This window comes from Leptonotus elevatus, chromosome 10 (genome assembly GCF_054856555.1).
Source record: "Leptonotus elevatus isolate MCC_2025b chromosome 10, RoL_Lele_1.0, whole genome shotgun sequence".
Classification (NCBI taxonomy): Eukaryota; Metazoa; Chordata; class Actinopteri; order Syngnathiformes; family Syngnathidae; genus Leptonotus; species Leptonotus elevatus.
In genome coordinates, this window is record NC_141248.1 from 12,423,977 (window position 1) to 12,441,220 (window position 17,244).

The following is a 17,244-nucleotide window of genomic DNA, read 5'->3' on the forward strand; positions in this document are numbered from 1 at the left end:
TTCTGTCCCTCTCATGAGTCTTAGCATCACAACGCTATTTTTGCTGTTGCTTCTGGCATCATATTGATTTTATTTGTGCAAAAATATCAGAAGATACAATGGCGGCTTGTGCTGTTTGTTTCCCGTGCACAATGGAAGCACTGTGAATCAAAAAGTTCAGCACACTCCCATCATCACGTTACGTCCTCTTCAAAGTATGCTCATAATCTGACACGTAGCAAAAAATAAAAAACAGGCCTCTCTTTAATTTATTCCTAACATACAAAATCATTCATAATTGTCACAGTCACAAAAGTACAACGTGGTGAAACTGTCCTTTCAAAAAATGCCCCATGGAGCAGCTCCCTGCAATTTGGTGTCTGCTGCCCCCTGTCGGCGGCCCTCAGCATCCCATCCAGCGCTTTTCCTTACTCAGCGGGTATCCTCTGTCCACACTCAGCTGCTCATTGACACGCCAGTAGTCATCTCCCTTGAAGAAGTACACCCTGCCGTTGGTCCAAGTGAAGGCGGCGTCCGGGCTGGAGGGCGCGCCAGTGAAGAGCATGGACAGCGGCCTGGGAGTTAATATGTTGTACTTGAGCTCATCCCACTGCCAGAAATTAGAGCCCTGCGAGCAAACAGACGTCATGGAAGTAGAGTACGGCCCGTTTTGAGCACATGAATGAGGAGCGCGCTCAAGATTTGTACCTTGATGAAAATCAGCTTCCGGTTGTTGTGCAAGTACAATGCTGCGTCAATGTTAGGAGGGATGCGCTGCACTTTCTTTGGGTAGCCGTAGTCCAGCACAAAGCCAGTGTAACGCCACACTTGGTTACCTACAGCAGCAACAAAATGGCTGACAAAGTTGCCATACTACATTTCTACACATTTGTATGTGTCCTCCCCCGTACATTTCGTCTACTGCAGGATTCTCGAGTGGTTTACCTTTAAGAAAGTACGTCTTATCGGTCCGTGGCGAGTGCACTGCGGCATCCATATTCCCTGGGAGCTCCTGCCACAGCCTGTCGATCCTTACTGGTGTGTTGTGTCCCAGTTCGGAGATGGTCCACATGTACTTCCCGCTGAAAGCAATGGTCTTCATCCAAGGACCTGATTGGATGAAAAGAAACATCCTAAAGATCTGGGACATCTTTTAAGATGGAGGAAAAGGCAAGCTACACCTAATGCTAAACGCTAAGACCGTCATCTCTAACCTTATCATAACCCTTATGGTTAACTTATAACTGGTGTTTGCTGCCTCGCATCGTACCAAGCATGATGGCGTCTAGTGTGGCCTTGCACGGGTCAGGGATGCTCTCAGTCTCACTGCTGCCTTCAGTAGGAAAGACACCGTCTGGGGTTGTTGGACTTTGTAAAGTGGCGGTGGTGCGTTTGCCTGGAACAACAAAAGAATGAGCCTTTAATAATAACTCTTTATTTGTCAAAATAAATCAGCAGTGACAAGATAATATTTTGTCAAGGTGATAACTTCATTATTTTCCACGTATAATTATCTTACGTGCGCTCGAGAGTCAGGAAGCACGTAACGACCAATCATGGCTCAGTTTGCTAACGTCACATGACCAAACCCAGAAAACAGGTGAGCCGTGATTGGTCGTTACCTGTTTCCTGAGCACGGGTGATGTCATCTTCAGTCGACAGCAAGTGGCAAAATGTGTTTTAAAAGGTATTAATTGTACAAAAACAATTAAGTTACCAAATTAATTCTTAAATTAACAAAATATTTACTTTTTACTGCTGGAAATGGTTCAATGAGTCAAGTATCCCTTTAAGAACAGGATCCAATTGATGAATTTGTGTGATAGATAGATAGATGGATAGATACCAAGCTAGCTAGCCAGCTAACTAAATAGCAGCTAGCTATCTAACTAGATAGATAGATAGATAGATAGATGGATACCAAGCTAGCTAGCCAGCTAACTAAATAGCAGCTAGCTAACTAGATAGATAGATAGATAGATAGATAGATAGATAGATAGATAGATAGATAGATAGATAGATAGATAGATAGATAGATAGATAGATAGATAGATAGATAGATAGATAGATAGATAGATAGATAGATCGATAGAAGAAAAAAATCATTATTTTTCAAAATTGTTCATCCCTACAACAGACTACAACAGCACTGAGCACAGCCATTGCATTCCATACTGTCTACTGAAGTAGCCTGTATACAGTATTTACAGTAGAGTATGTTTCAATCGGTAGCATTGGACGACTCACCATACAGTGATTGGATGCCTTGCACATCATCGAAGTGCAGCTTGAAATTTCTCCGGTAACCGATATAGACGGCGGCCATGAGGGCGTTTCTGTACTGAGAATGACCCAAGCCGAGAGCGTGGCCGATTTCATGGGCTGCCACGATACGCAGATTAGAGCCGGAGTACATCCCCTCCGTCCAGAACTCATCCTCATCGAAGTGGACCACTCCAGTTTCTGGTGGCTCTGCGTGGGCCAGTACGTGACCTGCAGGGAGTAGATGATGATGACGATGATGGAGATGCAGCTACAATCCATTACACACACAAAAATCTGGAAAAAAAACAAGACTAACCACGGCCATCGAACGGGGTGCTGCAGTAGCCATCTCTCTTGTGGAAGGCGATCCTGATGTCACCTCTTCCATATTCAACCTCTCTGAAGGTCAAATCCGTCACGTGGCTCCAATACTTGAAGGCCTCCTGGATGGCTGTTTTCACCTGGGCTTTTGTCATGTCCGGTGTGTAATTGTAAATGCGGTACGTCAGATTCTTCTTCCTCCAGCGACCTGAGAAGATACGGATAGCATTGGTGGATATTTGAATGCAAACAGTGCATCACATCCGGGTCATGGCACCAATTGAAAAGTTCTCCATCTCCAAAATGATCTCTACTCTTGTACTATCTAAGCCACGCCCACTTAGGAGTACAACATAAACTAACCTAAGGAATGTGCCGTGTCTTAACTGGTTTCAACTGGTAAGTGTGCAGACGGATTGGAAGATGTAGAACACAACGGCCTAGCTCAAGTGTCACCTATGTGCCAAAGAATCCTAATCTAACAACAGAAAATATATAATAATACTACAGGCATGTATTTTTTTTTACACACTGCAAAGAACAACTTATGGCGGTCTTACACCAAAAGATTTTCACAGTCTCAGACTTGAGTATGGTCTAAAGAAGGGGTGGGCACACTCGGTCCCCGAGGGCCGGAGTCCTGCAGGTTTTGAATGTTTCTCTTCCCCAACACAGCTGATATATGATCAGCTCATCAACGAGCTTTGCATAAGCCTGATAACGATCCAGTTGATTGGAATCAGCTGCGTTGGAGCAGGGAAACATCCAAAACCTGCAGGACTACGGCCCTGGTCTAGAGTCTAGAGTGATAGTTTACTGTGAGATGGTAATCTCACACTAAACTCTATGACTAGTCTCTAGATGTGAGCTAGTGTGAGATGCTAGTCTTCCAAGAGTCTTTTCTGAATCTTCTCAAAGTCTTCTGATGTAAGCCCAGCAGTAGACTGCGGCAGTGCTGAGGAGTGACCGTCTCCATTGATATCCTCACGTCTGTACTATAGCGCCCCCGGGTGGCCAATAGGGAAAGTGCATTATTTCTAATCAATTTAATTAATACACCATAGATAATAATATACAGAATAAAATAACAGTTTAGATTAGCTATAATGAAGTAAAACAATTATTTAATACATAATAATAATAATAATTAATTCACAATATCCTGTATGTAAAACAGTTTATTTTACTAACATTTTTATTTTACTATTTACAAAAAAAAACTGTTATAATTTTATATTAATAGATGTGGCCTATAAAATAAACAATTATTTTTCAAAACAACAATACACACCCCTTCAATTTCTATATGCTAATCCTGGTCAGGGTCATAAGTGGCCAAACATTCCCATTCTCAACTCCAGTGAAATCAAATTCTGTGCAGCTTCGACATTAAGACTCATGGCATAATAATCACCCAATACTCTGTATTTGTGCTGCTTCTTGTTGAAAGGGTCCTCTAAGCCACAGCGAGGCTGCCGCATTACAGCCAGGGTGGCCTCATCCAACTCTCCACTGATGGGCAGCTCGTTCACCCTCTGGAAGACCCTGGAGACATAAATTAAAATAAATAAATTAAATTAAATAAACATTCAAACTCTGGTCGAAGGGAGAGCTGACAAATGGCCGTCACATTTACGCTGTCATAGTTAACTAATTACTTAATCACAAAAATGTATCGCATTAATCATGCACTAACGCAGATTAATCACACTATTCATTTTGACCACAGATGATCCTTTAGTTGACAGCGGATGGTTACGTCAAAAGGTAGAACAAGTGGTGTCTAAGCAATAAACATAACTACATGCATCAAAGTAAAGCATTTAATAAATACTTGCGTATGACATTCAGAATATTTGTTCATGTCAAACTATCGAGGTCATTTTTATTCTCCATTTTAAATTATGCAAGTAATTAACTGATTAGAAAAAGAGGAGGATGACCGTGTGCAGTGGATATTTTTTTTTGAAGATGTCCTCATAACATTAAATGTAGAAAAAAATTAACACATAACAGGGGCTCTTTTTTTTTTATTTGGCGGGCCAAAAATTTTGACAAAGGCAAAATCCAAAATATGAAAAAACTTCTTTTTTTCATGTAACCTTTATTTAACCAGATTGGTCCTGTTAAGATTAAAAACTTATTTTTCAAGAGAGACTTGGCCAAGACAGGCACTAGCAAAATAACACAACATTTTCAGACATACAGTACAGAGTGAGGCAAATTAAAAATTCACAAAGCATTTTGGATTAAACGATCAATAAATTATTCAAACAGCCAAGCTAAAAACATCAACATTAATAAATATTGAGGAGAGAAAAAAAAGAAAAGAAATGCAGGGATTGACTGTAGTTTTAAGTTGTAATATCACATATCACCACTAGATGGCAGACATGTCTTCGTTTTGCTGACATTTGGTCTTATACTACCACATTATTATTATTATTATTATATTTACAGATTTGGAATGATATGCAAGACTTAGATAGTATTGTACCTCAATCATATTAAATTTTTGAGTGACTTGATCTAAATGTGTTTTTACCTCATGTTGTTACAGGTAAGTGGTTTTATGCCGTACTTATTTTATGCAAGATCGAGAGCCTTTTGCACTGGCGGGAAAATACAATGTGATTATTATTGCTTCGTTCAAACCCTTTGTTGTTGGGTTAGGAACGTGGATCTATTGTTTTTGGTTATTACTAGTAATGAGCAGCAAAAGGGATGCAAAACATGAGGAAGGATTCTCACTGCCAGTGTAGCTGCAATTCAAATTACCTGAGAGCTTCATTGACCTCCTCCAGGTAACTGGGATCCTGTGGATCAGTGGGCTCATTCAGGTAGCCATACTGTTTCAAATAAGCCTGTGATGTACAGAAACAAACGTTGGAATTGTAGTTCAAATAGCACACTTTATAGCATCGTACCTGTGCCTCATCCAGTTCCGTCCACTGCACCACTGCGCAGAGTGCTCCGCTGCAAGCGAGCACCGCGACCACCACGAGTAGCCCGCTATGCTCCATTTGTGTTTCCCACCCGAAAGTCCACGATGGAGTGCTGCTTGGCCAGTGGAGGCAGCGGCACTTTTAAAGCGGGCCTGGTGTTTGTGACTCAGCCCCTGTGGAGACGATGAGACATCGGAGAAGAATGCAGATTTGAGGAACAGGCTGCACTAAATTTGCGAGTGTGTGTGTGTGTTGTCTTGTCCAGCTGCTCCCAGAGGAGTCAGAGCACTCGTCAATGCTGTGCAAGCATGTGTACAGTCAACAGGTTGCAGGCCAGGCCTAGCAGGAGAACTCTCGAGGTTGCATACTAAGGCAACCTGCAAAAATCATTTAAAATCTAAAATTAAATTTTCATAACAATCTGCTATGTCAAAATTAATAAGCCAAATCAAACATTTTCTTTACAATAATATGTTCTATGTGGTCCCACTAGTCAGCCTTCTGATTAATATTATGCGTGTGAAATATGAATTAAGCCACAAAACGGCCACTCGTTTTCAATTTACCGACTGAAAATGACTTCAGTTAATCAGGGCTCAAATACGAACGACCATTCATTCAAAGGTCACCTGTTTTCTGAGTTTGGTCATGTGACATTGGCATGCTGAGCCATGATTGGCTGTTCCATACGGAACAACTGGTGATGTCATTTTTCAGTTGACAGCAAATGGCAAAATGGCCGCCCCTTGAGATAGGTAAAAACGGGTGGATTTTGCTACTTAATTCCTATTCCACAAACATAATTTTAATCGGAATGCTGTGTTTAGACTAGTGGGGCAGCACAGAACATATTGTAAATATATATATTTTGTTTTACTCTTGTCAGACACATGACACAATCACTATGGTAACGAGAACCAAGATCGATAAGCTAAGTGGCCTTTTTCACCTTTCTTTGGGAAGAAGCATCCAATTCCTATAATTGTGCAACCTAGACAGACAATTTGCTTGGTCTTAATACAGAAATGTTTGTTTGATTTTTATTGTTTTCCCTTTATTACATGTTAATTTTTGTTCTTGTCGTTCTTGTTTAATGGCCGGTAATTCTCAGCAGCACATACACCATCGACCATTCATGAATGACTCATTGGTTCTGGCTTTTTACTCTAAAACCAAGATTCTGTACTCATGACATTTTGATTAATCTATTCTGCGTACCCCAATGTCCACACAGCCATGAGTCACAGACAACAAATGAGTAAAATTTGCATTCACTTGGATAAGCGGAAATTTAGTGTCTATGACAGTCTTGAGGAACATCAGGAATAACACATGGTGATGCGCAGGAGGTTGCACAACGTGCGTGTAAACAAAACAACGGGTATTACTTGAGGCCTGCAGCCAAAATAACCAAAATAGCCAAACAGGATGTGGCTAGAATTCTCAGAAGTTGTCCTCATTTTGCTTTCACATCCCTCATGAACGGAAGCCGCATCCACACATTACATGCAAGCGCTTAGGTGAGCACCTTGATGCCGATCTTCGGTGTGAACGCTTGCATTTTGCCGTTTGGGACCCCCTCTAGTCGGCAAAGTGGAAGCCCAGTTTTAGCACAAAAAAAAAGCTTATTGAGCTTGCAAAAGCCAGAGAATTTATCACCTGCAGGTTAGTGCAATCTTGTCGGTTAGGAGAACATAACGGAAGCCAAAGCAAAGCAACTTTTACCCACCCGCAAATAAATCATCAGTGACTTAAAAGCTCTTTATTCATCATCTTCAATGATAATGAACATTTCCCATAAAAACAATTACTGGAAACATGCCAGTGTTCAATTTTAGTGGGTATTCCGCAGTCAACATCTTCACTGATCATTCATATGACACATTCCAATAAGCCAAGATTCTTTCAAAGAATGAAAACTTTAATATTCCTGTGATTTTTTTTTGTTTTGCACAATAATGCGACAGCTCCATTTTTATCAGCTCTGTGTTCTCTTCCTATTGACACACATGATCAATTCAGCAATTGAGACCAGAGCCGAAATGAAAAGGTAAGCCTTGCCTCTCATTACATTAGTTAACGTTTCTAAATTCAAGTAGAACTCCAATAAGGACGAGTTAAAAAAATAGCTTTTCTTTGCTACAAATGAAAATGTTAAGCACTGACTTTACTTATAAATATGACCAAAGTGTGACTGACCTATAAAAAGCTGTTTGAGCATCTAAACACATGGACAAAATTATTGGTACCCTCCATTAATGGAAGAAAAGCCCACAGTGGTCACAAGAAAAAAAAAATTGAATAAAAAGTAACCAATGAAACTCAGATATTGCCTTTGAATTACAGTTCACTAGAATTATATCTATATTTTTTAAATAAGCTCATGAAACAAGCCTGTAGAAAAGATTGAAAATAATTCGACCATACGGAAATGTTCCATAAAAGTCTCATGTCTTCGGAGATAAGAAAGGAAATTATAGACCATCACGTAAAAAGCAAAGGCTATATACCTGTACACTAAAAAAAATGAACACTGTCCTTACTATAAAATCTAGAAGAGGCTCTGTAATGTTCTGGGGCTGCTTTACTACATCTAGCACAGGGTGTCTTGAATCTGAGCATGGTACAATGAAAATATCAGGACTATCAAGACATTCTAGAGAGAAATGTGCTATCTGGTGTCAGAAAGCTTGGAATCAGATGCAGGTCATGGGTCTTGCAACGGGACGATGACCTCAAGACGGCCAAGAGCAAAATATTGAAGAATTTTGAAGTGGCCTTCTATGAGCCCTGATCTAAATCCTATTCAACATTTGTGGTAGAAGCCCTTAATTTAAATTTAAAACACTTGGAGTAGGTTGCTGTTGAAAAGTGGACCAAAATACCAGAGGTGGCATTCCGTCAGTACTGACGGAGGTTCTGTCAATCCGGTGCTGCCAGATTGTATCGGGCTCGCCTACAGATGACGTCGCGCTACAGGATTGGCTGGAAATTGTCCGTTTACAATTGTTCAATAAAGTTATATGAATGAAATTGACGGTGTCTGTACCAGATGTGATCGGGCTGCCAGATTGTTTTGGGCTCGCCTACCGATGACGTCACGGTCACGATACAGGATTATCTGGAGATGATCCGTTTACAAATGTTCAATAAAGTTATTTGAAGAAAAAAAAATACGGTTGACGTCAAAACGTTGAATAGGAAATATTAAAAATGCAATACAAAATATATGGACTGAAAGTGTCAAAAATTTAAATAAACCTAAGAATATAAAAGCAGGATACTTTAAGATTGACGCTATAAACAAAATAGATTGAAGCGCCTTTGAGCTTGCCAATGACGTCATTACAGCGGCTCTAACGACATGTTCACTTTGGTTTGGTTTCTTTCTTTGGTTTTTTTAGCAGTTCACATATCACAATAAATCACAAAAATAGTCTTAATGATAATAGGAACACATTAGCAATCTAATCTTGACAATATTTGTCACATCTCAGGCAATTATTTTGTGTATTTAGGATTTAATCAATCTATTTGATTATTTATTCAGCATTTCTAGCTTTTGTACATTTTCTTACTTAAATTCCATCTTTAATATTTTTTTTCCCCCCAATGTTTGACGTCAACTGTATCATTTCCAGCCAATCCTGTAGCGTGACGTGTTCGTTAGGCGACCCCGATGCGATCTGGCAGCCCGATCACGTCTGGTACCGACACCGGCACCCCTGAGAGTGAAACGGACCAAAGCGAGCACACTTCAATCCTAGCTGTATGCCACCCAGCCCCTGGACAAGAACTGTGAAATAGAAGACAAAAATATTTGTAATCATATTTTGAATTGAAATTTAGTGAGACGGAAGCAAAAAGTAATATCAAGTTCTTTCCAGGACCACTGTGAATGTCTTTTTCATTAACAGAGGGGCACCAACGATTTTGTCCCCTTGTGCATACAATATCCTTGCGATCCAGCTTGTACTTTGTCCTCACGAGTAAGGCACTCTACCACCTGAGGCATACCGCCCGCCCACTCGTGCAAACAATGAGCGTACTAATACATGGACCTTTAATCAATGCTCAAGTGACTTTCTCGACAGACTCTTGACTTGGTCATTCCAATTGTTGTCAAAGCATGATGGTCTCAATTTGGCACAGTCATACACTGGAAGCATTCTAAATGAAACAACGGTCTGATGATGATGATGTCTATTCTTCATCATCAGCGATGGTGACCTTCACCCTGTGCCAGGCGTTACTCAGCACCCCTCTCAGGTTCCAGATGGGAGCCACCGTGTCGGGCTGCATGTTGTAGCTGTTGTCCACCGCCTTGCAAACGATCTCCAGCTGGCGGGCCTCCGGCGGAAGCGGCGCCGTGATCTCCCAAAGCTTCCACGCCCAGGCTCTCCCCGGCGGCGGCGGCGAAGGCTCGGGAGTTTGTCCCTCGTCGCCGTTCCTCAGCTGGGCCACCTGCCACGTCTTCCCTCCGTCCAGGGACACGTCCACGCGCACCACTTCCCGTCCTCCGCCGCTCCACGCGTAGCCCTTCACCGTCACCTCTTCGCCGCCGCGGGGGACCACGGCGCCGTCCGCGGGCAGGGTGATGGCGGATTGGACGGGCAGCTCTTGGATAGCCGGCGCCGACTTAAAGTCGACGGTGTCCCAGTCGGTGGTGGGCGAGAAGCCCTTGTAGTCGTTCTGCTGCCAGTGGCTGCCGCTCTCCTCGGCGCTCACCGTGATCTTGGACAGCCACTTGACGTTGCGGGCGCCCACCGTTCCGGGCACCACCACCCGCACGGGGAAGCCGTGGTCGGCCGGAAGAGGCTCGCCGTTCATCTCGTACGCCAGCAGCACGTCGCCTTCCTCGCTCGTCGCCTTGTTTACAGGGATGGACGCGCCGTACGTTGTCCCCGTCACGTCTTTGTCCAGCCCCTCGAACTGCACGTGGCGAGCCCACCGTGCCACATCCGGACCGTAGCCGGCCGCCAGCAGCACGTCCCGAAGGCGAGCGCCGGCCCAGGTGGCGTTACTGATGGCAGCGATGCCCCAGTTCAATCCCTTCACCTGCTTGACCGCGTTCATCTCCGAGCGGCGGTTGCCGGCGCACTGCAGCGTTGCCGTGACCGTGTGTTTGGGGAAACGGTTCTTCAACTCCTCCAAGGACAGCTTGAGGCGTCCTCCGGGGAGGCCGTCCACCTGGAGTTCATACGACGCCGGGTCCACATGTGGGACGGGCAGGTGGTTCCTCTTGAAGAAGATGGCGGAGGGCGTGACGTAGCTATCCGAGAGGAGTTCGGGAGGGGGCTCGGCGTTGAAGGGTTTCAGGCTGTTGACGTGCAGCACGGGGTGTCGCTCGGGGTCAGACGAGTACGGGTCCGATGACGGCGCGCTCTGCTGCTTCTTCTGATCCTCCGCTCGCAACTCGCCAACCTTGTCGACAAAAACGGGATGATGTTGAGCCACAACTTTCTGCTCTCAATCAATAATTGCCGGCTTGTGTTCATCGCACCTTATATTCAGAAAGGATGTCCAGCACGTGCTCCTGGTTGTGCACCGCATAGAGAGCCCAAAAGGGTTCCAGGGCCCCGCCTGCCGCCAGCAGGATTTTATCCCCGCCGGGGTGCATGCTAACGAACTGGGTGATGTCATAGACGCCGCCTTTGTAAGTGACCCACACGCCATCTTTCAGAGTGCGGTGCTTCGTGACCTCTTCTTGGCTGAAGACAGGAAGTTGGGCGGTCTGAACGCTAACGACTTCGGCCTGTTCCGCCTGCACGGCAGAGATAACAACACTGTCACTGGCCACTTTTATCAGACGGCACAGCATCTAAAGCCGGGTTAGTTGAAGGCTGACTTTAAAATACACGATGACGTCTTCAGTACTGAATCGTTTCTCATCCGTTTGGGAGTCATCCGCACTATCCGAACTGGGATTTGGCCAACTTCCCGTGACTTTACAGAGATCTGACAGGGATGCTGAGTTCATGAGGCGCAAGCTGAGTCACTGAGTGGGAGTCAAAACTGAGAAATGTGCTGAGTCGGGTTTCTGATGCACTGTTTGCAAAAACATTGCACGGGAGTGGCAGCTAAACACTAACTCAACTTACTTGGAGTTCATGCTAGCAAAAGGAATAATAGAGCCAAAATGGTAGAATAATAACGGCACGAAGATATAAGTACTTTTTTCTCAAAAATATATGACTTTGTAGTCTTGAATATATACAACTTTTTTTAATCTAGAAAATATCATAATGTAAAAGCTTTTCATTTTGAATACATACAACTTTAATCTTAAATATACAACTATTAAAATGGTTACTTTAACCTAAAACGTATCAAACTTTTCATCATGTCGAAAATACACAACTCTAATCTTTAAAAAATGACAACTTTTTCTTCTAGTAAACCTTTGCTCTCGCAAAATCATCACTTTAACCTTTAAAATGTACACATTTATTGTCATAAATTATGTATTTAAAAAATATACAATTATTTAATCTAAAAACTATACGACTAATTAAAAAAAAACAATTACTGTACAACCTTGAAAATTACAACTTTTTTCTTGAGACTATCCAAATGATCAGGTTAACATTGACGCTATAAAACTTTTGGTCAGAATGAAAAAATAAATTAAATTAAAAAAATAAATTTAAAAAAAAAAATATATATATATATATATATATATATATATACCATTTTACTGTACTCTTATCATATTATGACTTGAATCGGAAAAAAATATATAAAAAAATGTTTAAAACTTATCTTGCAAAAAATTCTAGCCATTTTGACTTAAAATTAAAAAATATTTAAAAAATAATATCAGATATAAGACTACAATCTTGAAAATCTACAACTTTTGATAATAGTCAACTTCACTCTGATAAAATTCTGACTTAAACCTTTAGATTATAAAACGTTTTATAGAAAAAATTTACAACTTTTAATATTGAAAATATACATTTTATCTTGAAAAAATAAAACCAATCCTAAAAATAAATTCTAGAAAATATAGAACTAGTAAAATTATGACTTTTAAATCTTGAAAAAACAAATTCTCTCAAAGATATAAGACTACAATCTTGAAAATATACAACTTTCTCAAGAATACTCAACTTTATTCTGATAAAATTCTGACTTTAACCTTTAATTTATAAAACAATCTAAAAAATGTACCAGTTTTTTGTTTTGGGAAAATATACACTCATATTATGACTTCTAATATAAAAAAATATATATACAACTTTATTCTTGTGAAATTACATTTCCCAATAATACCTTTATTCTCATAATACAATTACGTAAGTAATAACACCCCCCCCCCCCCCTTCGTTTCAGTGTGGTATGAATACAAAATGTGTGTTTTGTCTTCTAATCATTTATCATTAAACCTTAAATGGAGATTTTAGCTAAGATGCGCATCCAGCAGACCTTGTGATGGTGGAGGCCATATGCCAGAACGACCCCGGTCCCGGCCAGGAGACCCGCTAAGGCTTGTCTCAAGTTTGGACCATGTCCAGTGCGTTCCCATCTCTGGTCCTTGTTGCTGCTGCTGCTGCTGCTGCTGCCCACGAGACGAACCGCACAAAACGCTGCTGCAGCAGCAGACGCTTGGGGTCTACGGAAATTGAGACAATCGCATTAGGTCACTAGTTAAATAAAAATAGGGATGAGAAAAGCCACACGGTACCTTTGCGGTGTGAGGTGACCAAATCGAGTTAGATATCGACAGCGTCCAAGTAGCAGCATTGCATTGATGTTCTGTGGGAAGATCACATTGAGAAGATTTGATCAAAACATGAAAAGCTAGAGAGAAATTATATATTTTGTAACTTATTGTAATTACATGAGAGACATGATAACAAAATAACAAAAACTCCCGAGTATGTTGCAGTGCACTTTTTCTAACAAATACTTTTTGATACATTGTACTTGTCAAGAGTAGTCTTATTTTTAAAGGATGTGATTTCATATCATCTCTTGAGTCACAGGCGGTCACTCGGGGATGAATAACAAACATGAACATTGACTTTATCCTAATGTTGTGTTTAAGCTAGCTCTCACTCCAAAGCTCATATACCGTGCATTCTTGTTAAAATGCCAAAGTGCACCTTAAACTCTACACCTCCTACTGAACCGACCAATCAGCAGAGACCTTCAAAAAAGGAGCTCTACCACCAGAAATGTGGAAAACGCAGACCATGCACACATTGATCAATAGCGACTACCTACACTACACTTCCAGAACTAAAGCCGAAGAATCTGTAAACAAACTGTCAACAGTTCTTGTGAAGAAAGAAGAAGAAAAAAAAATCAGCCACCATCAGATGCTGATGCACCATCAGATGCTGATGCACCATCAGATGCTGATGCACCATCAGATGCTGAACATTTTCCATAATAAGGACGGTAATCATTATCATTTAAGGGTACTTAAGTTACCAGAGGTTATCATTATTTGGCGTCACACCACCAGGGCACGTTACAGTGCATTCCTTTGTACTTACACATTCAATTATCCTTCTGCTGTATGGTGAAAGAGTCTGATTACTTGAGTGCCTCAAAAACACCGCAAAATCAGTCATGGCTCGCAATTCGCTAATGGAGATGAACTAGTGCCATCTAGCGGTGAACTGTGTCATTACTACTTAGATGTGGTAGAGGAAGCATTTTATATGAAAAATTGTACATAACTGTAAAATTCTGGAGATGGTGAATTTCTGATTTCATTACTTTAAAGATAAAATTATCACATTTTAGAAATAAATAAAATCAAAACATTTGATTCTGTGTGTAATGATTCTAATATGAGTTTCATTTTGAGAATTAAAGTACTCAAATAAATCAGATTTACCACAGTACTGTATTGAGATGCACCAGTATCAAACAACAAAGACAGTGCCGTCACAAGCAGGAACTATGTTGCACATTAAAGAATGATAGTTAGAGTTCAATGGTTATAGAATAATAAATAAAAAAAAGTTTGATAAGATTGAACGACACTCAATGATTTAAATGACTCCAAAGGGTCAATCTATCAATAGCGAACGGATTTGATTAATCAGACAGACTTTGTCTTCTTCTTTTATCATTGATAAGCTGTACTATAAAACAGTGAAGATGAAGAATCCACTCAACTCTCCATCAATTCATTTGAATTTAGGTTAGAAAAACAAACATCTTTCAATGTGGCCTCAAGTTTTGGCAAACAGACAGAATTAAACGCTATATAAACTCTCTATTGAACATATCACATTTACAGTTTCATTGCATTGCATGCAGTGACAGTGACTGACTGATCTCAGTCACAAACACATGGATTGCATTGTGGTTGTAAGGGCTCACCTTTAATCACTTACGTCCGAACGTCTCAACTTTTTCGGTAGCTTGTGCGATTACTACCAAGGTTACAGTATTTTCCAGCAGCTTTAATTGATCCAACAGCTGACTGAGAATAAAAGCAAGCAAATATCAAATTCTACTGGTGGCCAGTTAAAATGTACAAATATTTTGTTACTTGAGTATTTTTTTTTTTTTTTTTAAGTACCCGTACTTGGGAGTGTTTATCTGACAATGTTTTGATAAAACTAACAAACTAACTAACGAAATGGAGGAAACCATTTCTGCTAATTGCTGTTTAAGTAATTAGTTGTCACTTTCTCTTTGTCTTTGCAGATCATTACCAACTTTTGACACACACTTTTCATGCCTCCTTTTAAAAACTAAACTAAAATAGTAATGTAGGCCGTGACAAATGTTATTTTGAGTAAATGTTGTGAGCTGGTTTAAACAAAAAAAAAAGGGGGGAAGGATGTGCTTCAAAACGTGTATTTATTCAGTTATAATTGGCTAATTTTACAGGGGTTTTCCCCCCCGTAAGTCATTCAACAACGTAAATGTCGAACAACGGCTAGCTAAACGTGTAAATCAGTACGAGTGCGAAGGTTAATATGAGGACAATTGTTGAGCCAAGTTATCAATTATCAAAATGAGCACTCTAGTTAAATGACATTAAAACTTATTTTTTTAGTTTTGACATTTCAGAGTCTGTACTTTTTTAGGTTTAGGGATAAGAGTTAATGATTCAGTAAAAGCTGAATCAGTACTTCTGCTTTTTCTACTAAAACGAGTCCGTTTTATCGTGCATCTGCACGGTTCTGTAACCTGACTCGTGTGTTGTTGCCAAGAGCTTGATACTATTTAATATTAATATTTCTGGTAAGACCCGTCGAGGAAGTGACACACGGGCAACTAAAAACTTGAAAGGGCAATCAAACGCGGTTGAGGCAATAAACTGACAGTTGTGTGGCAATTAAGTGCAACGGCCACCAGTAAATATGACTCAAATGTAGTCATGGTCGTATAATTTATTAACACATTAGGGAGTAGCTAAACTTTAACATATGTTTTTTTTGTTTTTGTTTTTTTGTAACTTGAACGTTACATATGTACAGTACTCAAAACTACAAATGCTGATACTATGACAGACTGCGTTTAGCGTTCTGGAGTTTGTAAGCACATTTGAGTTCCCATGCCTAAACTGGTTGTTCAACATTTACACGTCATCCTCACGGCTAACTTTGCTAACAGTTAGCAAGTGTTGTCACTGATGGCCAGGGCGCATGCGAGCAATCACCATTGAATATTTGTCCACGAAGAGGCCCTGGTATAATGTTTAAGCGTGTCTAAGGGGTAAATCAAATTTTAATTAAAAAAAAAAAACTCACGAATGCGCTGTCAGACGCCCGCTTGAGTGTTGCTGCTGCAGCCCTGCCACGCCAAATACTCAACACACATGTGATGTAAACCCTGCAACGGCAGCAGCAGCAAATAGAAGTGGCAAGCAACCGTGCAAGAGGCGTTCAAGATAACAAATGTCGCGTAGTGTTGTAAACTACGTAGCACAACATTCATATCGAAATGATGCAAAAATAAATGTTTTGCCCTCGTGTATAGTACATGATTTTATCATGGGTATCCAGAATATTCTGCGTCATGATCTAGCGACGTGGGCCCATGTAGGAAAATGGAGGAAAACAAACAAACAATTCTTTACGTTGGCTAAATTATTTTAATGAGCAGTTCCTAAGTCTCTGTCATGCTTTACAAAAATATGGACTTGAATCATGATTAATTTAAAATGCATTTCACATTAAAGTTAAATAAAAATGTTACTAAAATTATTTTTGACAAACAGTTCTCAGATGCAAATTTACTGAACTTACAAGTTAAATAGAACATTTTGATTTTGGAAAATATCACTCAGCATAACATTAGGTATGTATCTAAGGATCTCTTTTACAAGAGCCTTATCTAAGAGTAAAAAGTAGTTTATAGTTGCACTTCGCAGTGGTGCATGCAAGTATTTAAATAACAAAACTATTGGCAACACATCTTAATATATGTACACTCCTACACTGTCTCAAACTACCGCCACAAAAATAAACACACTGTTAAGTAATGGCAGTGTTGTAGTCATTAAAATAAGTGTTGTTGTTTTTTAACTGTAAGTTACAATGGGTACACTGGACTGTCTCCTCCAAAAACTTCCCAAACAGACAAACAATTTTGAAGTAGAAATGAACATCCAGTTGGTGTTGTTCATTTTTTTTAGACTCAGTGTTTGTATTAACATGACAAAATGTTTTCAATTCCTCTTTTCACTTTTAGATTTTATAATGATGTATTTATTTCCCTTATTTAATTTCAACTGAGCTGCACTTGCACTTTTTCTTCT

The 17,244-nt window shown here is 40.4% G+C and overlaps 2 protein-coding genes across 3 annotated transcripts; both read right to left on the reverse strand.

Moving 5' to 3' along the window:
* Nucleotides 1-50: 50 nt before the first annotated feature.
* mmp19 (matrix metallopeptidase 19) lies at nt 51-13,087 on the reverse strand. The gene is made up of 10 exons (XM_086087568.1): nt 12,939-13,087; nt 5,493-5,683; nt 5,344-5,429; nt 3,980-4,110; nt 2,561-2,773; nt 2,227-2,472; nt 1,250-1,375; nt 925-1,089; nt 688-815; nt 51-607 (listed from the first exon to the last, which is right to left on the reverse strand). Exons 2-10 carry the CDS (start codon nt 5,586-5,588, stop codon nt 383-385), a joined length of 1,416 nt encoding a protein of 471 aa, XP_085943694.1. The 5' UTR covers nt 5,589-5,683; nt 12,939-13,087; the 3' UTR covers nt 51-382.
* Nucleotides 7,258-16,349, reverse strand: suox (sulfite oxidase). 2 transcript variants are annotated; one of them, XM_086087567.1, is made up of 6 exons: nt 16,235-16,349; nt 14,853-14,955; nt 13,198-13,268; nt 12,939-13,125; nt 11,014-11,274; nt 7,258-10,934 (listed from the first exon to the last, which is right to left on the reverse strand). In XM_086087567.1, the coding sequence occupies exons 3-6, from the start codon at nt 13,254-13,256 to the stop codon at nt 9,714-9,716; spliced, it is 1,728 nt and encodes a 575-aa protein (XP_085943693.1). In that variant the 5' UTR covers nt 13,257-13,268; nt 14,853-14,955; nt 16,235-16,349; the 3' UTR covers nt 7,258-9,713. The 2 variants fall into 2 exon arrangements, with proteins under 2 accessions (XP_085943693.1, XP_085943692.1); XM_086087566.1 differs by lacking the exon at nt 14,853-14,955 and having other exon boundaries at nt 16,235-16,318.
* Between the last annotated feature and the right edge of the window lie 895 nt (nt 16,350-17,244).